Source organism: Anomaloglossus baeobatrachus, chromosome 5 (assembly GCF_048569485.1).
Source record: "Anomaloglossus baeobatrachus isolate aAnoBae1 chromosome 5, aAnoBae1.hap1, whole genome shotgun sequence".
Lineage (NCBI taxonomy): Eukaryota > Metazoa > Chordata > Amphibia > Anura > Aromobatidae > Anomaloglossus > Anomaloglossus baeobatrachus.
In genome coordinates, this window is record NC_134357.1 from 549,632,098 (window position 1) to 549,658,190 (window position 26,093).

A 26,093-nucleotide genomic window follows, 5' to 3' on the forward strand; every position below is an offset into this window, starting at 1 on the left:
GAAGGCAGATGCTGGTTCCAAAAAATGTTTAACCAGCTTGCCTTTATCTAGAGATAGACTGTTTGGCGAGCCATTGGCTGACATCATTAAGCAGTCCAAGGGTAAAGACTCTTCTTTACCCCAGCCCAGAACAAGCAAACCTCAGCAGAAAAAGTGGCAGCAGAGGTTTCAGTCCTTTCGAGGTTCGGGCAAGACACCATTTACCTCGTCCAAAGGGTCTCAGAGGACGCAAAGAAACTCAGATTCCTGGCGGGCTCACGCACGCCCCAAGAAAGCAAATGGAGGAACCGCTTCCAAAGCGGCTACCTCATGACTTCCAGCCCCCTCCCGCCGAATCTCCGGTCGGGGGCAGGCTCTCCCGCTTTTGCGACATTTGGCTGTCACAGGTCAAGGACCGGTGGGTGACAGACATTTTGTCTCGCGGGTACAGAATCGAGTTCAGTTCTCGTCCTCCAGCCCGATTCTTCAGAACCTCCCCACATCCAGACCGAGCAGATGCTCTGCGGCAGGCGGTGGACTCCCTAAGAGCGGAAGGAGTAGTGATCCCTGTCCCTCCTCAGGAACAGGGTCGAGGGTTTTACTCCAATCTCTTTGTGGTTCCAAAAAAGGACGGCTCATTCCGTCCTGTTCTGGACCTAAAACTGCTCAACAAACATGTGCACGCCAGGCGGTTCCGGATGGAAACCCTACGATCTGTCATTGCCTCAATGTCTCGAGGAGACTTCCTTGCCTCAATAGACATCAAAGATGCTTATCTCCACGTGCCAATTGCTACAGAACATCAACGTTTTCTACGTTTTGTGATAGGAGACGACCATCTTCAGTTCGTAGCTCTGCCATTCGGTCTGGCGACAGCCCCACGGGTCTTCACCAAGGTCATGGCGGCAGTGGTAGCAGTCTTGCACTCTCAGGGACACTCGGTGATCCCTTACCTAGACGATCTACTGGTCAAGGCACCCTCTCAAGAGGCATGCCAACTCAGCCTGAATGCTACGCTGGAGACTCTACAGTCTTTCGGATGGATCATCGACTTTCCAAAGTCAATCCTGTCACCGACCCAATCACTCACGTATCTTGGCATGGAGTTCCATACTCTAGCAGCGATAGTGAAGCTTCCGCTGAACAAACAGCGATCACTACAAACAGGGGTGCAATCTCTCCTTCAGGGTCAGTCGCACCCCTTGCGGCGCCTCATGCACTTCCTAGGGAAGATGGTGGCAGCCATGGAAGCAGTTCCCTTTGCGCAGTTTCATCTGCGCCCACTTCAATGGGACATTCTCCGCCAATGGGACGGCGGAAAGTCAACGTCACTAGACAGGAAAGTCTCCCTTTCCCAGACGGCCAAGGACTCTCTACAATGGTGGCTCCTTCCCACCTCATTGTCTCAGGGAAGATCCTTCCTGCCCCCATCCTGGGCAGTGGTCACGACAGATGCGAGTCTGTCAGGGTGGGGAGCAGTTTTTCTCCACCACAGGACTCAGGGAACGTGGACTCCGCAGGAGTCCACCCTTCAGATCAATGTTCTGGAAATCAGGGCAGTGTATCTTGCCCTACTAGCCTTCCAACAGTGGCTGGAAGGAAAGCAGATCCGAATCCAGTCGGACAACTCCACAGCGGTGGCATACATCAACCACCAAGGAGGGACGCGCAGTCGGCAAGCCTTCCAAGAAGTCCGGCGCATTCTAATGTGGGTGGAAGACACAGCATCCACCATATCCGCGGTTCACATCCCAGGCGTCGAAAACTGGGAAGCAGACTTCCTCAGTCGCCAGGGCATGGACGCAGGGGAATGGTCCCTTCACCCGGACGCGTTTCAGGAAATCTGTCGCCGCTGGGGAGTGCCGGACGTCGACCTAATGGCGTCCCGGCACAACAACAAGGTCCCGGCATTTATGGCGAGGTCGCGCGATCAAAGAGCTCTGGCGGCAGACGCCTTAGTACAAGATTGGTCGCAGTTCCGGCTCCCATACGTATTCCCGCCTCTGGCACTCTTGCCCAGAGTCTTACGCAAGATCAGATCCGATTGCAGCCGCGTCATACTCGTCGCCCCAGACTGGCCGAGGAGATCGTGGTATCCGGATCTGTGGCATCTCACGGTCGGCCGACCGTGGTCACTTCCAGACCGACCAGACTTACTGTCCCAAGGGCCGTTTTTCCATCAGAATTCTGCGGCCCTGAACCTGACTGTGTGGCCATTGAGTCCTGGATCCTAGCGTCTGCAGGATTATCCCAAGGAGTTGTAGCCACAATGAGACAGGCTAGAAAGTCGACTTCTGCTAAGATCTACCACAGAACGTGGAAGATTTTCTTATCCTGGTGTTCCGCTCAGGGAGTGTCTCCCTGGCCATTTGCATTGCCCACTTTTCTTTCTTTCCTGCAATCGGGGTTAGAAAAGGGCTTGTCGCTCAGCTCCCTTAAAGGGCAAGTATCGGCACTATCCGTGTTTTTTCAGAAGCGTCTAGCACGTCTTCCTAAGGTGCGCACGTTCCTGCAGGGGGTCTGTCATATTGTGCCCCCGTACAGGCGGCCGTTAGATCCATGGGATCTGAACAGGGTACTAGTTGCTCTCCAGAAGCCGCCTTTCGAGCCTCTGAAGGAAGTTTCCTTTTCTCGCCTGTCACAGAAAGTGGCGTTTCTTGTTGCGATCACATCGCTTCGGCGAGTGTCGGAGCTGGCAGCTCTGTCATCCAAGGCGCCCTTCCTGGTGTTCCACCAGGACAAGGTAGTGCTGCGCCCCATTCCGGAGTTTCTCCCTAAGGTCGTCTCCTCGTTTCATCTTAATCAGGATATATCCTTGCCTTCCTTTTGTCCTCATCCGGTTCACCGGTATGAAAAGGACTTACGTTTGCTGGATCTGGTGAGAGCACTCAGAATCTACATTTCCCGCACGGCGCCCATGCGCCGTTCCGATGCACTTTTTGTCCTTGTCGCTGGTCCGCGCAAGGGGTTGCAGGCTTCTAAAGCCACCCTGGCTCGATGGATCAAAGAACCAATTCTAGAGGCCTACCGTTCTGCGGGGCTTCCGGTTCCTTCAGGGCTAAAAGCCCACTCAACCAGAGCCGTGGGTGCGTCCTGGGCATTACGACACCAGGCTTCGGCTCAACAAGTGTGCCAGGCAGCTACCTGGTCGAGTCTGCACACTTTCACCAAGCATTATCAGGTGCATACCTATGCTTCGGCGGATGCCAGCTTAGGTAGAGTCCTGCAGGCGGCAGTGACACCCCCGTAGGGGAGGGCTGTTTTGCAGCTCTAACATGAGGTATTTCTTTACCCACCCAGGGACAGCTTTTGGACGTCCCAATCGTCTGGGTCTCCCAATAGAGCGCTGAAGAAGAAGGGAATTTTGTTACTTACCGTAAATTCCTTTTCTTCTAGCTCTTATTGGGAGACCCAGCACCCGCCCTGTTGTCCTTCGGGATTTTTTTGTTGTTTGCGGGTACACATGTTGTTCATGTTGAACGGTTTTTCAGTTCTCCGATGTTACTCGGAGTTAATTTGTTTAAACCAGTTATTGGCTTTCCTCCTTCTTGCTTTGGCACTAAAACTGGAGAACCCGTGATACCACGGGGGGGTATAGCCAGAAGGGGAGGGGCCTTGCACTTTTTGGTGTAGTGCTTTGTGTGGCCTCCGGAGGCAGTAGCTATACCCCCAATCGTCTGGGTCTCCCAATAAGAGCTAGAAGAAAAGGAATTTACGGTAACAAAATTCCCTTCTTTAATTTCTGTGTGCAATAGAAATAACTGATTATCATTACTTTTAGATCGCCCCTCGTATACAATACAATACAGTACAATACCATAAATAACAATTAAAAGCTTGCCATAACCTTACTTATATTGTACAAAAACATTTAACACATAGGAATCTGAAACACAAGGGAGGAGAGGAAGGGAAAGAGAAAGGTAGGGAAGGAAATCTTTATTAGGGAAGAGGTAAACTGCAGGAAGGAGAGGGAAAGCCCTTTAAAAAGGAAAGATGACAAGCATCTAAACATCTACAATTACATTATAATTCAGTTCTTGGATAAGTCGCTAAATATTAATGCGTAAAGTAAGTAGCGGAGGATTATGTTAAGTTTTCAATATAACTCCCTATGTGTAGACGGCTGTGAAGGTCTTGTGGTCAGTCTTGTTTTATCCTCCAGTATTATATGTGTTATACTTGTGTAATGAGAACGGTGGAGATGGCAGGATTAGAGCTGATCATAGATGGGACTTCTCCATCTGTCTGTGACTTTTACAATATTTGTTTCAGGGTGAAGATCTGCCCCATATTAAAACTACAGAGACATATGTGAGGGGTGATGAGCGGTGTAAAGAGGAAATTCCTACATATAACCGCCCAGGTGAGTAGTGACCATTAAATGCAGAGAAGTCACAGATTCTTCTCAGTCACCGGCTGTGGCTGCTTTATCGGTGGTGTAGTTCGGCCATATCACACTCAAGTGTACGTCATTCTACCACTAAACCACTAAAACTGTCCCCATTACTTTGGGCATTGGAGGTCCTTCTGTTGGAGTTAGAAGTTTTGTTTAATGATGAAGACTGATGAGTTTGATCATTTCAGTAGATTTATTATTGTCTATAGTCACAGATTTTGACTATAGTAGTTAGTGCCAAAAATCCTCTGATTTAATCACTCCCCGCAGCCGGTTTTCTGTTCCTAATCAGGCCCTATTAACATATCTGACACGTGTCATTTTATGTGGTGATAACTTTGGATGCTTCTGTTTCCAATAATTCTGGGATATTTTTTTCTGTGACACATTGTACTTTATATTTCTGGGAATTTGAGGTTGTAATAAATTTTCAAACACTAAAATGTTTTATTAAAACAATAATGATGCCACACAAAATAGATAATAAATAACATTTAGCATATTCCTACTTTAGGTTGGCTGAATTTTTCCAGCATCCCCTTTTATTTTTTTAACCTTATTTTTTATTATATTTTTTTGGGATGGGGGGAGGGGTGATAAAGGGCTTATAAGTTTAGCAACAAGTGTTTATATGTTCAGTTAAATCTACAAAACCTATTTTTTGGGTAACAAATCACTTTAAGGCTCCTGGATTTTAGAAAATTGCTCTCTTCATAGCATACAGTCATATGTTAAAGTTTGGGCACCCCTATTAATGTTAACCTTTTTTCTTTATAACAATTTGGGTTTTTGCAACAGCTATTTCAGTTTCATATATCTAATAAATGATGGACTCAGTAATATTTCTGAATTGAAATGAGGTTTATTGTACTAACAGAAAATGTGCAATCTGCATTTAAACTAAATTTGACAGGTGCATAAGTATTGGCACCCTTATCAATTTCTTGTTTTGAACACTCCTAACTACTTTTTACTGATTTACTGAAGCACTAAATTGGTTTTGTAACCTCATTGAGCTTTGAACTTCATAGGCAGGTGTATCCAATCATGAGAAAAGGTATTTAAGGTGGCGACTTGCAAGTAGTTCTCCTATTTGAATCTACTATGAAGAGTGGCATCATGGGCTCCTCAAAACAACTCTCAAATGATCTGAAAACAAATATTATTCAACATAGTTGTTCAGGGGAAGGATACAAAAAGTTGTCTCAGAGATTTAAACTGTCAGTTTCCACTGTGAGGAACATAGTAAGGAAATGGAAGAACACAGGTACAGTTCTTGTTAAGCTCAGAAGTGGCAGGCCAAGAAAAATATCAGAAAGGCAGAGAAGAAGAATGGTGAGAACAGTCAAGGACAATCCACAGACCACCTCCAAAGACCTGCAGCATCATCTTGCTGCAGATGGTGTCACTGTGCATCGGTCAACAATACAGCACACTTTGCACAAGGAAAAGCTGTATGAGAGAGTGATGCGAAAGAAGCCGTTTCTGCAAGCACGCCACAAACAGAGTCGCCTGAGGTATGCAAAAGCACATTTGGACAAGCCAGTTACATTTTGGACGAAGGTCCTGTGGACTGATGAAACAAAGATTGAGTTGTTTGCTCATACAAAAAGGCGTTATGCATGGAGGCAAAAAAACACGGCATTCCAAGAAAAGCACTTGCTACCCACAGTACAATTTGGTGGAGGTTCCATCATGCTTTGGGGTTGTGTGGCCAATGCCGGCACCGGGAATCTTGTTAAAGTTGAGGGTCGTATGGATTCAACTCAGTTTCAGCAGATTCTTGACAATAATGTGCAAGAATCAGTGACAAGTTGAAGTTACGCATGGGATGGATATTTCAGCAAGAAAATGATCCAAAACACCGCTCCAAATCTACTCAGGCATTCATGCAGAGAAACAATTACAATGTTCTGGAATGGCCATCCCAGTCCCCAGACCTGAATATCATTGAAAATCTGTGGGATGATTTGAAGCGTGCTGTCCATGCTCGGCGACCATCAAACTTAACTGAACTGGAACTGTTTTGTAAACAGGAATGGTCAAAAATACCTTCATCCAGGATCCAGGAACTCATTAAAAGCTACAGGAAGCGACTAGAGGCTGTTATTTTTGCAAAAGGAGGATCTACAAAATATTAATGTCACTTTTATGTTGAGGTGCCCATACTTATGCACCTGTCAAATTTAGTTTAAATGCAGATTGCACATTTTCTGTTAGTACAATAAACCTCATTTCAATTCAGAAATATTACTGAGTCCATCATTTATTAGACATATGAAACTGAAATAGCTGTTGCAAAAACCCAAATTGTTATAAAGAAAAAAGGTTAACATTAATAGGGGTGCCCAAACTTTTTCATATGACTATATAAAAAAACCACATACAGGAACTCGTCTCGCAAAAAAATAAGCCCTTATATGGCAAGATTGACGGAAAAAATAAAAAAAGTTACAGCTCTCGGAAGAAGGGGAGTGAAAAAAACAAAACGGAAAAACGCCTAGGGGTGAAGGGGGTTAAGCACTGATCATGTGCGTTTAACACCTTTGATGCCGCTGTCAATAGTGACAACATTATCAATCTGCTTGTAGCGGGAGGGGGCTTCCTCTCTGCTCTGATTGGCACAACACAATTGCAGTCACATAGTGCCGATGGTCTTCATGGTGTCATTGGGCCGAACAATGGTAGTGGGGTCACCCAGCTATGGTGGCCTGTTAGGTCCTGCCATGAGCAGAACATGACATGTCTCCTACTTTTGTATGATTCACTGATCAGTGCAGGGAAAATTGATGTCCTATCCTGGGACTAGGTAAAAATAAGTAAAATAAAAATATTAACCAAAAATCACAAAATGAAGCACAAAAATAAAAAAAAATTATACAAATGAATACATATATTTATGTGAAAACAAAGATAAACAAAAAGGACACATATTTGGTATCCTTGCGTCCAGAAAGACCCGATCTATAAAACTGTTACATTAGTTAACCCCTTCAGTGAACAGCACGAAAAAAAACTATTCTTTTTCATCATACTGCCAAAAAAGTGGAATAAAACGCAATTAAAACGTTGCATGCAAATTACAATGGTATCTCTAAAAAAGGTATTTTTGTCCAGCTGAAAAGAAGCTCCTACTCAGCTCTGTCCGTAGAAAAATAAAAAAGATACATAGTGATGCAAAAACTATAAGTATTTTTTTAAAAAACAGTCCATAAAATTGTTTTTATTGCGTAAAAGACGCAAAACATAAAAAAAAACTAAATAAATGTGATATTGCTGTACTCGTACTGACACCACAAATAAAGTTATCCTAATTATTTCCCCACACGGTGAACGGCATAAAAAAAAGAAAAAGAAATCCTAAATTGCTGTTTTCTATTTATTCTGCCTCACAAAAATCGGAATAGAAAGCGATCAAAGAGCATTATGTGCCCAATAAAAACGTCAACTCATCCTACAAAAAAACAAGCCCTAACATGACTGTTGGCAAAAATACAGAATAAAAACTAAATCAGTACCACCGCACTACTGTTTGATTAGCCTCGGACAGAGTGACCAATATAAAATATGTTGTTACACTTGCCTGGCCGTATGTAGGCTACGTGTTCAAATTTAGTAGAATGTACACTGGATCAACAGACGGCAAGTAGGTGCTGGCTCCTAGGTGACGAAATAAATAATAAATGAATGAAATATTAAATAAAATGAATATATCAGGGTAATCCAGAAAATGCTAATCCCTGATAGCCTCACTTGATAGTGCTAACAGGTGACTGCCTGTACTATTTGGAGCCTGGTGCAGACTGAGTAGATGCCCCTCAGGAATTGTTGCAACCCAATGCGCTGACACACTTCTAATAAAGAGAAAAAAAAATGTTTACATAAGGTGGTTATATCCAGTACAATTTACAGTAGGATAGGGCATCTATAGGCAGTATGTAATAAGATAAATTTGGCACAGAGTAACTTGCCTTGTGCTGTACTGTATGCGAGAGTCACGATGTGCAGATGGTGTAGGGTGCTATGGGCGGCAAGCTAGACAGCTATAAGTTGCTTGTCCCCTGGCGTGCTGTAAAAGTTGTTAGTCTGTTAGTAACGTGGATAAGGATTATACCCAGTGCAAGTTGCAGTAGGGAACATATAATCAATAATAAAATTTGGCTCAGAGCCACTTGCCTTGTGCTGAATAATAGGGGAAGGTCACAATCTGCAGGTGATGTAGGCTGCAGTTCCACGCTGAAGGCAGGATGCTGCGAGCGGTAAGTTAGGTAGCTGTCCAATGCCTGCTTTCACCGTGCTGGATAAGGAGGTATTGCTATATCAATAGCTTAGGGCTGCGGCGGCTGCACGCTGCTAGCTGGAGTTTAAAAGCTGTAAGCACCAAGTGTGATAGCTGGAAGCTCTCAGTCGTCAGGGGCCTCGGCTGAAGGTGTACCTGGTAACTTGGTGCGTAGTGCAAGGGGAATGAGCAGGTGACGTCACATGGCTCAGGCTATGGAAGCCCTTGCTGGAAAAAAGAGAGGGATAGTCTTTTCCTACGCGTTATGAAGGCAGAAACGGCCTTCTTCCTCAGGGTTCCTCAGACTATCCCTCTCTTTTTTTCCAGCAAAATATGGCAATGCAAAAACCTTTTGGGGGACAAAACGCATCTACTAGTAGCTAAACATAACAAAGGATATAAATCTGGCATCGTTGTAATCGTACCGACCCAAAGAAAAAAAGCCTTCTAATTCCTTGTACCACACGGTGAAAGGTGTAACAAATAAATAAATAAAGACAGCCTGCTGTTGATTGATTTATTCTTCCTCCCTTCTTCCTCTGAAATATGTGATTCAGACAGAACACCTGATGGAAGTTTCCCTATAATGAGGCAGATGGAGTCGCCTCGTGGACTCAGTCTGTGCTATTATTTGGCGGTGTTCGTCTTTTCTGTGGTGTATAAACGTGCGGTCAGCCACAGTTTTGTGCACTTCTGAAAAGGACAATGCTGAACAGGCCAGACAGAGTCCAGAATAACAATACTGCTGCCTCATTAGTGAATGGATCCATCAAAGGTGTTATTGGAATTCCGTCATTCACAGAGTTAGCTGGAAACCCCGATGTATGTGCTCCGCGTAGAGCACAGGATAAATATCATCCAAAATTTTATGTAAAATTGGCCCAATGAAAACTAAAAAACAAGTCCCAATCTGATCCATCATCTGTAAACAGAAATATATGGGGCTTCCATGTTACTGATAGCATAAAATCTCTGGAAAAGCACTATGACTTTCCTCTTAAAGAAATCCCTTCTGAGCACCACAATGTGCTTAAGCCACATATAGCATTCACATGTTTGATATTTTTACAGTGAGGAGAGCCAGTTTAATTTATTTGCGGAATGCTTTTTTCAAGAAGCACGAGCTGGTTGCAATGTATGGGCACTACAATGTACTGGGCACTACAATGGCAAATTTGCAATTTTCACTCAGCAACATCCATTGTGGCTTGTTTCTGGAAAACACCCATAGAGTCAAAATCATTGCTACACCTGTAGATAAATTCCTGTAATTTCTAAAATGGGGTCACTAGTGAGGGAATTCTACTCTTCCCGCAATTAGTGGCTATGTATATGGAGTCCGCAAACTGTACACTGTAAAAATGTAATGATTTTTTTCTTCATCGCCCATTAGTATAAAATTCGGTTACACACATGTGTGGTATCAATATGATCACTTCACCGCTAGATAAATTCATTGTGGGTTGTAGTTTGTAAGATGGGGTCACTTGTGGGGGGTTTCTGCCATTTTGATAACTATGGGGCTCTGCCAATATGACATTGCACCTGCAAACCATTCCAAAGAAAACTGAAGTCGACTATGGCGCTCCTTCCCTTCTGAGAATTACACTTTGCCTCAAAAATAGTTTTCAACTACATATGGGGTATTGGTGAACTCAGGAGAAATTGCACAACAAATTGTATGGTTTAATTTCTCTTATTACCCATTTTAAAAATTAACTTGGGGTCAAAGCAACATTGCTGTGGAAAAAATGGTAATTAGGCGAAGGAAATGAAAATTACCAAATATTATACAATTCTACTTATCACCTAAGGGTTCAAAATTCTCAAAAACCCGCTAGATGAATTCCTCTATACGAACAAATAGTTATAATGGTTCCTAGAAAAAATAGCAATAGAATTCCACAAAGAACAAATCGGGACCACAAATATGCATTATCATTTCATTTATTTATTTCATCAAGTTAAAATGACAAAAAAATAAGAATAATAAAGGGAGAATGTAACAGTAAAAATCCTCATAGCTAGTCTAGGTTCTCTAAATGGGAAAATATTTTAAATATGCACAATCAATTATGAAATATTAAGTAAGGTAAAGTACAAGTGCAGATTAATAGATCTGTTGCTGCAAGCAGAAGAATCCAAGTTCTAGGTATACTGGTAGGTAGAATTCTCAAGTGAGATTAAATAGAATTAACTCAAATGGAAGAATGCACATATGTAGGATTAAATGGGGCAGTTACAGTATTTTTCGGATTATAAGACGCACTTTTCCTCCCAAAAATTTGGGAGGAAAATGAGGGGTACGACTTATAATCTGAATGTTGCTTATCAGGGGTGGTGGAGAGAAGTTGCAGGAGCAATGGTGCGGGCGTTGTGCGGTGCTGGGGCTGTGTGCCATAGCCACAATGCTTTACTATGCTGGGGCTCCGGGCGCCGCGCTGTGGGCACCATCCTGAAAGTGTTGGCGGTGCGGACTTCAAGTAATGGCACCCGGAGTCAGCACGTGTGTAGATGGAGCTCTTGGTACAAAATCTCATCTACGCACGCACCACCTCAGGCCCTTTGATCTACCAGCAGCAGACTTAAGGAAAATGGCACCCATAGGTGGCAAGTGCGCAGATGAGATCTTGAGACGAGAGCTCCATCTGCACACGTGCCGACTCCAGGCACCATTTCTTTGAAGCCCGCACCGCCAACAGTTTCTGGAAGTTGCATGCTCACTGCGTCTGCAGCGACTATCTAGGACACTTGCCACACTGCCCACAGCCTCCAACACCGCCCCTGCCTCCTGTGACCATGCTCCACCATTTCTGCCACCCGCTCCTGGTAAGACATCACCTGATTGTAAGACGGACCCCCTCTTTTTTTTTCATTCTAAATTTGGTGTGTCTTATAAACTGTAAAATACAGTTTAATACACCTGCTATATGTGGTTTGAGCACACTGCAAGGCTCAGAAATGAGGGGGAGACTTGACGTTCGCAAAATGAATATTACTGGACCAACTTAACCAAGGTGGTTACCCCATATTTACCTTCGTTACCAGCCTCCGCAGCTCTCACGCTGCCAGTTCCGGCTCCTGCTCCCTGCACACGCTAAGCGAAGCGGTGTGCGCTGGTAACTAAGGTAAACATCGGGTAACCATACCCGATGTTTACCTTAGTTACCAGTGTCCGCAGCTTCCAGACGCCGGCTCCGTGCAAGCGCAACGTCGCTTGCACGTCGCTGCTGGCTGGGGGCTGGTCGCTGGTGAGATCTGCCTGTTTGACAGCTCACCAGCGACCATGTAGCGACGCAGCAGCGATCCTGACCAGGTGAGATCGCTGGTGGGATCGCTGCTGCGTCGCTAAAGTGTGACGGTACCCTTAGTGAGGAGCCACTTAAGGTATTTACTTAGCTCAGGAAGGCTTATCTGTTCTGTACCATCCTAGTTGTCCCCAGAGACCTCCTGCTGTGATACAGCTGCATTGCTACAAGTCCTCAGAGCCCCCCCCCCCCCCATAGTGCCCAGATTGTGCTTAAGGAGACACACACACAGTAAATTCATTGGGTTCTTCTCACTACAGCAATGCACAACACATAGATGCTGGTTGGGACACATTCTGCAAGACTGAGGAACAGGGGGGAGATTTGACTTTGGGGAGCTCATTTTTCTGGATTGGATTCTGGAAGCCATGTTACTTTTCAAGAGCCTTTGAGCCACTAATAATGTGGAAAACCTCTCTTTTTCCATTGACAGATGATGGAAATGAGTGGGGGATTAGTTTTTTTGTGGGATGAGTAGAAGTTTTATTGGTATCATTTTCACCTACATAACATTTTATTTTTTATTCCAAGGCACAATGAATAAACTGTTGACCACCACGTTCTACTGGTTTATCCTATGCAGTCTTCTAGACTGTGATCTCTCATCTTAGTGAATAATTCTATTTTTCTACATAGCTTGCCATTTCTATAGACATTTTAAGAAGAAATGTTAAAAAATATAAATTTCAAGTATATATTTTTCAAAAATAACTGGCTTTACTCTTCACAGATGACTGTACCAGGAAATCAGAAGGACAACTGACATCTTCAGTTTATAAATCGAATGACCTTGTTATCACACAGGATACAATTGAAGTAAATGCCATTACTCTAGATTTCCAATCATCCCTTCAAAGCAAAGATCTATCACCTTTGAAACAGGTCCTATCATCTGAATCATTACAGACTACTAAGAAAAATAAAAGTCACAAAATAGGCATTAAAAAACAAACTGCTCTTAAAGCAAATAAGCCAATTTCACATTCAGAATATGGGAACTGTTTCCTCCTCAAAACATCTTTTGTTAAACATCAAAAAAACGACACCGAGGAGAAGAGATTTTCTTGTTCCAAGTGTGGAAAATATTTTACCTATAAATCATTTCTTGTTAGGCATGAGAGAATTCATACTGGGGAGAAGCCATATTCATGTTCAGAATGTGAGAAATGTTTTACACAGAAATCAGTTCTTGTTAAACACCAGAGAACTCACACAGGAGAGAAGCCATATTTATGTACAGAATGTGGTAAATATTTTGTACGGAAATCAGCTCTTGTTATACATCAGAGAGCTCACACAGGGGTGAAGCCATATTCATGTTCAGAATGTGGAAAATGTTTTGTACAGACATCATGCCTTGTTTATCACCAGAGAACTCACACAGGGGAAAAGCCATATTCATGTTCAGAATGTGGAAAATGTTTTAATCGGAAATTGCAACTTGGGATACACCAGAGAACTCACACAGGGGAGAAGCCATATTCATGTTCAGAATGTGGAAAATGTTTTAATCGGAAATCACATCTTGACAGACACCAGAGAACTCACACAGGGGAGAAGCCTTTTTCATGTTCAGAATGTGGGAAATGTTTTAAGTGGAAATTGCAATTGGTTTCACACCAAAGAAGCCACACAGGGGAGAAGCCTTTTTCATGTTCAAAATGTGGGAAATGTTTTAACCGGAAATGGAATTTTGTTATACACCAGAGAACTCACACAGGGATGAAGCCTTTTTCATGTTCAGAATGTGAAAAATGTTTTAACCGGAAATTGCATCTTGTTACACACCAGAAAACTCACATAAGAGAGAAGCCTTTTTCGTGTTCAGAATGTGGGAAATGTTTTAACCGGAAATTGCATCTTGCTAAACACCAGAGAAGTCATATAGGGGAGAAACCATTTATATGTTCAGAATGTGGGAAATGTTGGCCATATAAATCACATCTTGTTATACACCAGAGAACTCACACAGGGGAGAAGCCATATTCATGTTCAGAATGTGGGAAATATTTTAACCAGAAATCGCATCTTGTTGTACATCAGAGAAGTCATAAAGGGGTGAAGCCTTTTTCCTGTACAGAATGTGAAAAATGTTTTACACGGAAATCAACTCTTATTAGACATCAGAAAACTCACACATAGAAGCCTTTTTCATGTTTAGAATGTGGGCAATGTTTTAACCACAAATAGGACGTTCTCAAACATCAAAAATCCCACTAGAATGTGAAAACTGAATTACTGGAAAATCATTTTTTGTTGACCATCAAAAATAACTCGCACAGAGAAATTATATTTTTTTGACAAATTGTGCAAAAAAAATATAATTACACAGTGGCATGTAATAGTTTGGGCACCCCTGGTCAAAATTACTGTTATTGTGTCATACTCTCACTCCTTTGTATTTCCTTGCCTTCAAGATTATATGGTCTAATTCATTCATCTGTCCACTCTCTTTTTCTTTATGTATGTATGTCACAAGCACATTTCATGTGATGAACATAGATAGACAAGCCACATTTAATCATTCAGCACGGGATTGAATTCCATTTTTACTCTACTTCTTACCTTTTACACTTTCCATTTATTCAATTTTTTCTTTTTCTTTTTTCCTCCATTTTTTGTTTAAATAATAATAATGATTTTTGTTACACCTATATTTTTTTTTATTTCTTAACACTATCGTGTTTTGAATAGATTCTGAACACACTTTTTGAACTTTGATGCAACAAACCATGTGCTGTTTTTGGAGTAATTTTTAGTTAAAAGAGAAAAAGTTTTGGTACCATGTTAGCCAGTTGAAAAATGATTGATTGCTCTCAGCGATAGAAACAACATTATAATTTCTCTGACGCCTCATTGGGGGACACAGGACCATGGGTGTTATGCTGCCTATCCATAGGAGGACACTAAGTAGATGCAAAAGCATAGCTCCTCCTCTGCAGTATACACCCCCTGGCCGGGCCAGGCAGTCTCAGTTTTAGCTTAGTGTCTATAGGAGGCACTTCCTTTCAAGGTTTGTTATTTTTTGAGGGCGACGGTTTCCTTTTGGGACCGATCTCCCACTACCATCAACGGGCAGGAACGTGAAGTGTTGCCTACACGTACCCCCTCCCGCGACGCTGCATCCTGGGCTGGACGACGGGTTCCATAGACACCGATTTTCCAAAGCCCAGGGCAGAGGCACAATTCCTCAGCCCCTCTTTGCAGGCTCTGAGTTGAATATGGCATCAATTCCTCAGCCCCTCTTTGCAGGCTCTGAGTTGAATATGGCACCATTGTGACCGGATACAGCAAGCTGACTCTGCTATTGTCACTGCCTGGATTGAAGCAGTGTTTAAGGTGAGATACCCACTGACTGGTTTCCCAGACAAAGGGAGAAAAGGCTGTGCAGGAAAGGCTCCCAGGGCTGAATATACAGTATTTATTATGAGAAAGTCCCTGGCTATTGCAAGGAAGAGAGCCCCAGGAATCCTGAACACACAGTGTTAACTTTTCCCTAGCTTACTGGCTGGAGGAGGGGGGGGAAGTCCCTCCTGTTTGCAAACTCCTGCACAAATAATTTCCCGGTGGCGGGGGGGGGGGGGGGGGGGAGAGGGTGGCTAGAGAATCACAGAGCTCAGGGACTCACGCTGTTTATTATCTGCTCTGTTTATTTGATCTAGCAGAAAAGCTGGCTGATAACCACCAGTGACATGCTGTGTGCTGACTAGAGGGAGAGGGAGGAAAACTATCAGAAGCTCCTTTCCCGCCATTTTTTACTACCCACAGCGGGGGGGGGGCACACTGACTACTTCTTCGCGCTCTTTTAGCGCTAAGCCCCGCCCCCCGGAAAGCGTGGGAAGATCTCCAGCCATCGGCTGATTCTGGTAAGGTGCTGCTCACTGTAGCTCTGCTGAGCATTGCTCCCCCTCCTAGCATACTCCTATCAGGAACATGCAGAATTCAAAAGGCACTAAGAGGGCTAAGGCTCACATAGTCTATTATTCAGCCTGCACTGCCTGCCACGTTGAGCTACCACGTAAACACACCTCTTCTCTCTGTGAGTCCTATGCCCCTATAGCCCTCCAAGACCCCCCTGCCACCACCGCCGCAACCGTCAGCCCAGAGCCTAGGGCTCCCAGCCCACCGGAATGGGCACAGTTTCTGTCCCAATCCATGGAAAAACTGTCACAGAACCTGGTGCTGGCTATGCAATGTCGTCCTCCACACCCTTCTGGGTCCCTGGACTGAACGCAGCCTTAGGATACCCCTATGGAGGATCCTTCTGAGGTGATCCGGGCACATGCTTCCCCGGATGCAGGGATCAGGAAAAGAGCACATGGCCGGGTGTCTCCAGCGGGCTCTCCCTCGGGAGCACACAGGGCAGGCTCTCCCACACGCTCCACGGCTTCTGAAGAGCTGGAGGAGGGAGAATGCTGTTTGTACCAGGAGGATTCCTTGGTTTCAGCCTCTCCAGATGATCAAACTGCAATAGACTCCCTTATAGCAGCAATCAACCAAACTCTGCATGTGGAGGATCCCCCATCCACTACCACTGACAATGCGGTCTCCTTTAAGAGGGCAAGGAAACCCCAAAAGGTTTTCGCTGATCACCCTGAGTTTCAGGATATACTCACAAAGCAAAGGGAGAAGCCTGACATGTGCTTCGGTAGCCGAAAACTCATGGAGTCCCGGTACCCTTTTGCCTCACCTTCCCCTAAGGGCTAGGCCGATCCGCCCTCGGTCGACCCCCCGGTCTCCCGCCTTACCACAAAGACGCTCCTGTCTTTACCCAATGGTTCCTCCATCAAGGACCCGATAGACAGACAGGTGGAGCACCTCGCCCGCTCTGCTTTTTAGGCTGCGGGTTCCTCCCTCTCGCCCTCCTTTGCCTCTGTGTGGGTCGCAAAGGCGATCTCGGTCTGGGCAGAATCCCTTAACACTTCGCTTGAGGAATCCCAGTTCACTCATACCTTCACAGAGGTAACAGCTCAAATTGCCGCTGCGGCGGAGTACCTCATACAGGCCTCCATGGACGCTGCTACCGGCGCAGCGTTTGCCGCCTCAAATACCATAGCCATCCGTAGAGCTCTCTGGCTCCGACAATGGCGAGTGGACTCTGCCTCCAAGAAGTCTCTCACGGGCCTCCCCATTTTTTCCAGACCGATTGTTTGGCGAACGTCTGGACAAGCTCATTTCTGACGCCACGGGAGGAAAGAGTACCTCCCTCCCCCAGCTGAAGTCCAGGACATCCTTCACCAGATGTCCACAGTCCTCGTTCCGCTCCTTTCGGAACTCATTTGGTTGGTCGACACACCGTGCTGTCCACGCCACCAGCCGCGGACTACGCAGGGACCGACCTTCTCAGCTCTCCCCGAAACCTACTTCGTCATGGCAGCCTAGACCGAAACAGTCCAGGACTAGGGAGACTCGGCCACGATGTTTTCCCCCCTCATGACTCCTTCAGCGCCCCGGAAGACACACTCATTGTAGGAGGTCGACTGCAGCTCTTTCAACACATCTGGGCTGCCGTCTCAGACGACAAATGGGTGCGAGACCTTGTGTCTTCCGGTTACCACATAGAATTTCGTACCCGACCCCAGAGTCGGTTCTAACAGCAGGAGTGATAATACTTGTCCCAGATGACGAGAAGTTCGGGGGGGTTTATTCCAACCTCTTTGTGGTCCCCAAAAAGGATGGGTCAGTTCGACCCATCCTGGACCTCAAACACCTAAACAAGCATGTGCACGTACGGAGATTCAGAATGGAGTCCCTAAGGTCCATTATTGCGTCCATGGTCGAAGGGGAATTCCTCGCATCCATAGACATCAAGGACGCGTACCTGCACATACCCATCGCCCCAGATCACCAAAAGTTCGTCCGCTTTGCAATTCAGGACTCCCACTTTCAATTCATAGCTCTACCCTTCGGCCTTGCCACCGCACCAAGGGTCTTCACCAAAGTCATGGCGGCCGCCATGAGCGTCCTTCACGCCAGGGGAATGGTCGTTCTCCCTTACTTGGACGACCTCTTCATCAAGGCCCCCTCCTTCCGCGACTGCTCAACCAGCGTACAGATCACTGTGGACACCCTATACTGCTTAGGGTGGCTAGTGAATCTGGACAAATCATCCCCAGTCCCATCACGATCCATCACCTTCCTGGGCATGTCCCTGGACACCCGTCGGGGCTTGATCCTTCTCCCTCAGGACAAGGCGATCACTCTTCAACGAGCGGTACGCTGCCTTCTACGTCCTCCGTCTCGCTCCATTCGATTCAGCATGAAAGTGCTCGGCAGGATGGTGGCGGCTATGGAAGCAGTACCCTTTGCTCAACTGCACCTCCGCCCACTGCAGCTAGCCCTTCTAGCGGCCTGGGACAAGAGCCCCTTCTCCCTAGACAGACATCTTCACCTGACGCCTTCAGTCAGGTACGCACTCCGCTGGTGGCTTCGGTCTTCATCCCTATCGAAGGGGAGATCCATTCTCCCAGTGAACTGGCTGGTCCTGACCACGGATGCCAGCCTCCTAGGCTGGGGAGCAGTGTACCGGCACCACACTGCTCAAGGACGTTGGACGCCCCAGTAGTCTTCCCTACCCATAAACACCCTGGAACTCCGCGCGATCTTCCTCGCGCTCAGAGCGTTCTGACCTCTGCTAGCGGGTCGTCAGATTCGAGTCCAATCGGACAACGCGACAGCTGCAGCCTATATCAATCGGCAGGGGGGCACCCGCAGCAAAGCGGCTTATCTCGAGGCCCACAAGATCCTCAGCTGGGTTGAATCGACGGGATCAGTGATATCAGCGGTACACATACCAGGGGTAGAGAACTGGGCAGCAGACTTTCTAAGTCGCCAAGGCCTGGCCGCCGGAGAATGGTCTCTCCACCCAGATGTGTTTCTACACATCTGCACTCACTGGGGCACACCAGACGTGGACCTAATGGCCTCAAGGTTGAATGCAAAGGTACCCGCGTTCATAGCCAGGTCACGCGACCCGCAGTCCATCGGCGCGGATGCTCTAGTCTGCTTCTGGCACCACTTCCGCCTGCCTTACATATTTCCACCTCTACCCCTGCTGCCGCGGGTGATCAGGAAGATCAAGGCAGAGGGAGTCCCGGTGATACTGATAGCACCGGACTGGCCCAGGCGCGCCTGGTACGCCAAATTAGTACAAATGCTCACAGACGCACCGTGGCGCCTTCCAGACATCCCAGACTTGCTGACCCAAGGGCCCATTTCCCATCAGAACTGCAGAGCCCTGAAGCTGACGGCATGGCCATTGAGACCTGGATATTAACAAGAGCGGGATTCTCCCCCGCGGTTATTTCCACCATGATCAGTTCCCGAAATCCTGCTTCATCCCGCATTTACCACCGTACGTGGAAAATCTTCCTTTCATGGTGCAGAGAAACTAACGTCCAGCCTATGCCTCTGGCCATCCCCAGAATTCTCGACTTTATACAGTCTGGCTTGCAAGCGGGGTTGACTCTCAGTTCCCTTAAAAGGGCAGGTCTCAGCGCTCTCAATCTTCTACCAATGCCGCCTGGCTCAAAAACCGCAAGTCAAGACCTTCCTCCAGGGCGTTTCCCATCTAGTTCCCCCGTACAAACGGCCGCTGGACCCATGGGACCTCAACCTCGTTCTGGACGGTCTCCAGAGGTCTCCCTTTGAACCCCTCAAGGAATCCTCCCTTGCTCTTCTGTCCTGGAAGGTAGCATTCCTGGTGGCAATTACGTCCATCAGACGGGTTTCGGAGCTAGCAGCACTCTCTTGCCGCGAGCCTTTTCTGATCTTTCACCAGGACAAGGTGGTTCTGAGCCCCCTTCCGGATTTCCTTCCAAAGGTTCTTAACCCGTTTCATTTGAATGAGGACATTGTTCTGCCTTCATTTTGTCCACACCCAGTTCATAGGGTGGAAAGGTCTCTGCATTTGTTAGACCTCGTCAGAGCTCTCAGATATTACATATCCAGGACAGCCCCCTTTAGGAAAACGGACTCTTTATTCGTCATTCCTGAGGGGCCTAAGAAGGGACAGGTAGCTTCAAAGGCGACTCTGGCTCGCTGGATTCGCTCTGCGATCCAGGAAGTCTACCGCCTGCAACTCAAGCCCATTCCTAGTGGGCTGCGGGCTCATTCCACGCGAGCAGTTGGCGCTTCGTGGGCCATTCGGCATCAGGCTTCAGTGGAACAGGTGTGTAAGGCTGCGACCTGGTTTAGCCTACATACTTTTTCAAAGCATTACAGAGTCCATACCCAGGTTTCAACTGAGGCAAATCTGGGTAGGAAAATTCTGCAAACGGCAGTAGAGCACCTCTCTCAGTAGGCGCTCCAGGCTGTCTGGGATTGGTTCCTAGTCCTTGGGTTGTGTTGCCTTCTTTTATGTTTCCCACCCATGGACTGCTTTAGGACGTCCCATGGTCCTGTGTCCCCCAATGAGGCGTCAGAGAAAAACGGATTTTTGTGTACTCACCATAAAATCGTTTTCTCTTAGCCATCATTGGGGGACACAGCACTCACCCTGTTGCCCTGCGGGGCCTTGGTTCTCTTAGTACCTTATTTGGTTTTGACTCTTCTTTTCTCATGTTCCTCTGTTGAGAAGTTTTTTACTGCTTTTTTTCTCCTACTGCTTGTGTACTAAAACTGAGACTGCCTGGCCCGGCCAGGGTGTGTATACTGCAGAGGAGGAGCTATGCTTTTGCATCTACTTAGTGTCCTCCTATGGATAGGCAGCATAACACCCATGGTCCTGTGTCCCCCAATGATGGCTAAGAGAAAACGATTTTACGGTGAGTACACAAAAATCCGTTTTTTGTAGTTATGATACCTTTTAATGGCTAACTAAAATAAAATAAAATGATGTTACAAAGCAAGCTTTTGAGACTTTTCAGGTCTCTTCATCAGGCATGGTATGACAAAATATCTGAAGAAACACAAATATATACACAAAAGAGGGCAGAGAGATGGCATAATAAAAGGACATTTAAATAAACAAACACAGAGCTTAGAGAGTAAATCCTTAATTAGCTTTGATTAGTGGTGTGAAAGTTTTATTATACCAATATCCATGTAGGATCAGAGGCCTGGTGCCCTCCAGTCTCTGGAGCAGACTCCTCAGATTTTGTAGTGTGTCATAAATCCTCCTGACAGGTTGAGTCTTGTGTGGACAGAGTTAATCATTGTAATGAATTTGTATTCCCAGATCCTTCAATAGTTCTGTGATCTGAAGTTGCCTTTTAATATGACAACTTTCATGTACACTGTGTGCAGAATTATTAGGCAAATGAGTATTTTGATCACATGATACTTTTTATACATGATGTCCTACTCCAAGCTGTATAGGCTTGAGAGCCAACTACCAATTAAGTAAATCAGGTGCATCTCTGTAATGAGGAGGGGTGTGGTGTAATGACATCAACACCCTATGTACGGTGTGCTTAATTATTAGGTAACTTCCGTTCCTTTGGCAAAATGGATCAGAAGAGAGATTTGACGGGCTCTGAAAAGTCCAAAATTGTGAGATGTCTTGCAGAGGGATGCAGCAGTCTTGAAATTGCCATACTTTTGAAGCATGATCACCAAACAATCAAGCATTTCATGGCAATAGCCAACAGGGTCGCAAGAAGCGTGTTGGGCAAAAAAGGCGCAAAATAACTGCCCATGAATTGAAGAAAATCAAGCGTGAAGCTGCCAAGATGCCATTTGCCACCAGTATGGCCATATTTCAGAGCTGCAACGTTACTGGATTATCAAAAAGCACAAGGTGTGCTATACTCAGGGACATGGCCAAGGTAAGGAAGGCTGAAAAACGACCACTTTTGAACAAGAAACATAAGATAAAACGTCAAGACTGGGCCAAGAAATATCTTAAGACTGATTTTTCAAAGGTTTTATGGACTGATGAAATGAGAGTGACTCTTGATAGGCTAGATGGATGGGCCAGAGGCTGGATTAGTAAGGGGCAGAGAGCTCCACTCCGAGTCAGACGCCAGCAAGGGGGAGGTGGGGTACTGGTATGGGCTGGTATCATCAAAGATGAACTTGTGGGACCTTTTTGGGTTGAGTTTGGCGTGAAGCTCAACTCCCAGACCTACTGCCAGTTTCTGGAAGACAACTTCTTCAAGCACTGGTACAGGAAGAAGTCGGTATCATTAAAAAAAACCATGATTTTCATGCAGGACAATGCTCCATCACATGCATCCAACTACTCCACAGCCGGAGAACTAAATATTCTTACAGAGAGAAATATTAGAAAAGCTATTAGACTGCCTCGGAGCAGTCCTCAAAGATATAGCCCCACCACATATAAAGACTACGGTGATATAGGAAAACACAATATGTAGCTAGAGAACAGATTCAGCAAAGATGAGGCCCAAACTATCTGCATAGGAAAGAGGACTGACTGCAGCTGTAAAAACCCTAGTAAATACCAGCACGCCTGATATGGAAAAATACTGAGCCTACACCGGCTCTCCCCCATTCTATCAGTACTCTGGTGTTACTGGGATCCAAGAAAAACACTGATATAGAGGAGGGACTGAATTTTGTACCAAGCATGACAAAATACAATACATAGCAGAACATGGAGTAAGGTACACAGATACTCCCAGCAGGGAATGCTCCAACTCCACCAAGAACGCCACTCAGGCAAAATAACAAGAACATGGAAACCATAAGCAGAGGTACAAAGACCAACTTATCTGAGGAGGAGTTCTAGTAGACACAGAGAAAAGAGCTGGTTTCATAATGTCCTTAGCACACAGGAGATACCGGCAAGGAACAGGAAGAAACTACTCAGTTATATAGGCCCAATCCTTTATGTGAAGAAAGGATGTCACTCTCAGGAGGACCCACCACCTGTCTCTGGGCTCTGGGTGTCAAGTTCCCTGGAAGTCATCTGTCTCATTGGAGACAAGGGAACAGGATTTGCACAAGACATCTCATATGGCTTGTGGCTGAGGTGCAATTTTCTACGAATTTCATAAATGTTATCACAGGAATACATTGATCAGGGATAAGTTAATGCTGGTTTTTCATAAAATTTCATCTTATTTTGTTTTATAGAATTAATTAATTTCTGTTTTGATTGGGTTTGGTGATTCCTAACAAAATCAATAAATTTTGTGCATTCAAATAAGGACTTTTTCTGCAATGCAATAGTGCAGCTTTAGCATCCAAAAATGTAAGTTTTTTGACGAATGTGTGAATCATAGATTCTGGTCTCACATTCGTGACAACTGTTTTATACAATCGTTCAAAAATGGACATGAATGAAAACGTGCCTTTAATTTTGTCCAATTTGCAATTCCTTCAACATCTCAAAATTTGGACAATTGTCATTTCTTTCACAGACAATCAGATCTCTTAAGGCCGCTTTACATGCAACGATATCGCTAACGAGATATCGCTGGGGTCACGGAATTCATGATGCACATCCGGCCTCGTTAGCGACGTCGTTGCGTGTGACACCTGTCATTCATTTCCCAAATATCGTTGCTCGTTTTGGACGCAGGTTGTTCGTCGTTCCTGAGGCAGCACACATCGCTACGTGTGACACCCTGGGAACGACGAATAACAGCGTTCCTGCGTCCTCCGGCAACGAGATGGGCGTGTCGTTAATGCGGCTGCTCTCCGCCCCTCCGCTTCTATTGGTGGGCCGCTGTGTGACGTCGCTGTGACACCGCACGAACCTCCCCCTTAAAAGAGGTGGTTCGCCGGCCACAGCGACGTTGTTAGGAAGGTAAGTTCATGTGACGCGTACCAGCGATATTGTTCGCCACGAGCAGCGATTTGCCCGTGACGCACATACGACGGGGACGGGTGCGATCGCTAGCAACATCGCTAGCAATATCGCAGAGTGTAAAGCGGCCTTAAGTCTATCGATATCATTTGGGCACTCCTCATTTTCAAAAGACTTTTTTAATGCTAGCTGTCTGAAAAATTGTACTGGCAGCCACAGATCAGCGATTTTTTACGCTTTTGTGCTCATTCATCGTCGCACTTAGGATTTACACGTTGCGATGTCGCTACCGGCGCCGGATGTGCGTCACTAACGACGTGACCCTGACGATATATCAGTAGCGATGTCGCAACGTGTAAAGTACCTCTTAGTTTGCATAAATCCAATAAATTCTTCCTGACTTTTATTTCTAGCTGGGCCTGTTCTATTTTTAGAAACTGTCGCCATTTTCTCTGTCTCTGCTCCACACATCTACTTCTCTAACTCATCCGCCTTCTCTGTCCTATTCGTCATGTCCTCCCTCTCCGCCATCTTTTTCAGCATCATTTCCGGTGTCCTCAAGGTCACCTTCCACAGACACCACATGTCTGCACCCATCTTGATCCAGATTAGAAGCATTACAGACTAATTCACTGGCATTACAAACAATAATGCTATCTGACATTTGTACGATTGATGGATGGCTTTGCGAACTCTTCAAACTTCATTTAAACAAACTTATGCGACTTGAAACCTCATCCATCTTTTTAGGTTCTGACTGATTTTTAACGTATTGTCAATTCCTGATACTTTGCAAGAGGTATTATCATCACTTCTGTATCTGTCCCCCTTGTGCAAAGCGAAGGAATTAGTACAAAAAAATGAGAAAAAATCAGGAATGGCTGGCTCTCCAAACTGTTAAAAAATAAATGTCTTAAATATATTTTTCTTTAAGTACGCGATGAGATACAAGAAAGGATAGACTTCAAAAATGTAAAAATAGATGCTTTTTTTTATATTGAGTAAAAATGATTGACAAAAATAGAAAAGTTCATTATATGTTGATCAGTTACAGAAAAGGAAAAAATAGTATTGTACGTTAGCTTACATGATGGGTTGTTGTAATGCCTGATTGGTGCCACAGACTCAGACTGGCTGTAAGGGGAATCTAGAGAAAAGCCGCTCACAAAGCAGGACCCCAAGAACTCTGCAACCCTTTAACCCCTATACAGGGATTTGGAATTACACAGAGCCCCAGAGATCACTACCTGTGGTAGGCTGTAGTCCGTGGTCGTCAATCAGGGTCAAAAACCAGGAGATGCTAAACAGGAACAGAATCGGCAGGCAAGGGCGTAGTGAGGAGACAAAGCAGAGGTCAAATCCGGAACTGGCAGCAAGGTACAAAAACGACAGGCAGGAGGGTAGTCAAACAGCAAGCAAAGGTCAGCGCACAGGAATCAAAATACAAACAGCACATGAGCCAGGAGTACAGAACTATCTCTGGCGGTGGTCATGTGACAGGAGGGGGAATAAGAAGGGTGTGGTGTCTTCCAATTGGCTGCAGGTGAATGTTGGCAACTTCGGCTGGAAGAAACACGCCACCTACAGTCAGCCAGTTGTACTGCAGGTTCCAGGGAAAACCAGCCTAGTGGATGATCGTTTGCCGCGGAGAGGTCGTCCTAAAACAAAAAATCGTTTACCTCTCATTAGCGATGTTGTTCCTCATTCATGCGGCAGCACACATTGCTGTGTGTGACACCGCAGGAGCGAGGAACATCTCCTTACCTGCCTCCACCGGCTAAGCGGAAGGAAGGAGGTGGGCAGGATGTTACGTCCCTCTCATCTCTGCCCCTCCGCTTCTATTGGACGCCTGCCGTGTTACGTCGCTGTGACGCCGAACGACCAGCCCCCTTAGAAAGGAGGCGGATCGCCGGCCAGAGCGACGTCGCAGTGCAGGTAAGCTGTGTGACGGGGGGAGCGCGATTTTGTGCGCGACGGGCAGCGATATGCCCGTGTCGCACAAACGATGGGGGTGGGTACGCACGCTAGCGATATCGGTACCGATATCGCTAGCGTGTAAAGCGGCCTTTAGGGTTATAATAATCCATTTGTTTACTAAATTAGTAAAGTAAGTTTCTTCTTTATTCATCCTTTATCTTGGATGGGTGGATGGATTAGGCTGCAGCAGCTTTGACATGTATCCTCTTGGAAGCACAAACCCCCTCTGAGTCAGGTCTCTCCCCCCAAGAAGTGTCCGTGAATGTCATATGGTATGGTATATATAGGTTTGTAATGCAGCTGTCAATGTCTATCTAAGGAAAAACCTGCTGTACACATGATGTAATCCACTAGAACCATCCAGACGAATATACTTCTGTTATGTCAGCAGTTATCTATGTGTCTTGTTATCTATAAATTCTTTTATCTAGATGT

The 26,093-nt window shown here is 45.6% G+C and overlaps 1 protein-coding gene across 3 annotated transcripts in view; it reads left to right on the forward strand.

Annotated features, from left to right (window-relative positions):
- LOC142312230 (uncharacterized) overlaps positions 1-26,093 on the forward strand; it is a 102,224-nt gene that overhangs the window by 22,557 nt on the left and 53,574 nt on the right. The window contains exons 10-11 of one of the 3 annotated variants that reach the window (XM_075351141.1): positions 4,255-4,345; positions 12,696-14,487. The exons of the other annotated variants lie outside the window; for them this stretch is intronic. Coding sequence (XP_075207256.1) covers positions 4,255-4,345; positions 12,696-14,107 — 1,503 coding nt within the window. The 3' untranslated portion in view covers positions 14,108-14,487. Of the gene's footprint in view, positions 1-4,254; positions 4,346-12,695; positions 14,488-26,093 lie in introns of those variants that run through there. 3 annotated transcript variants of the gene reach the window in all.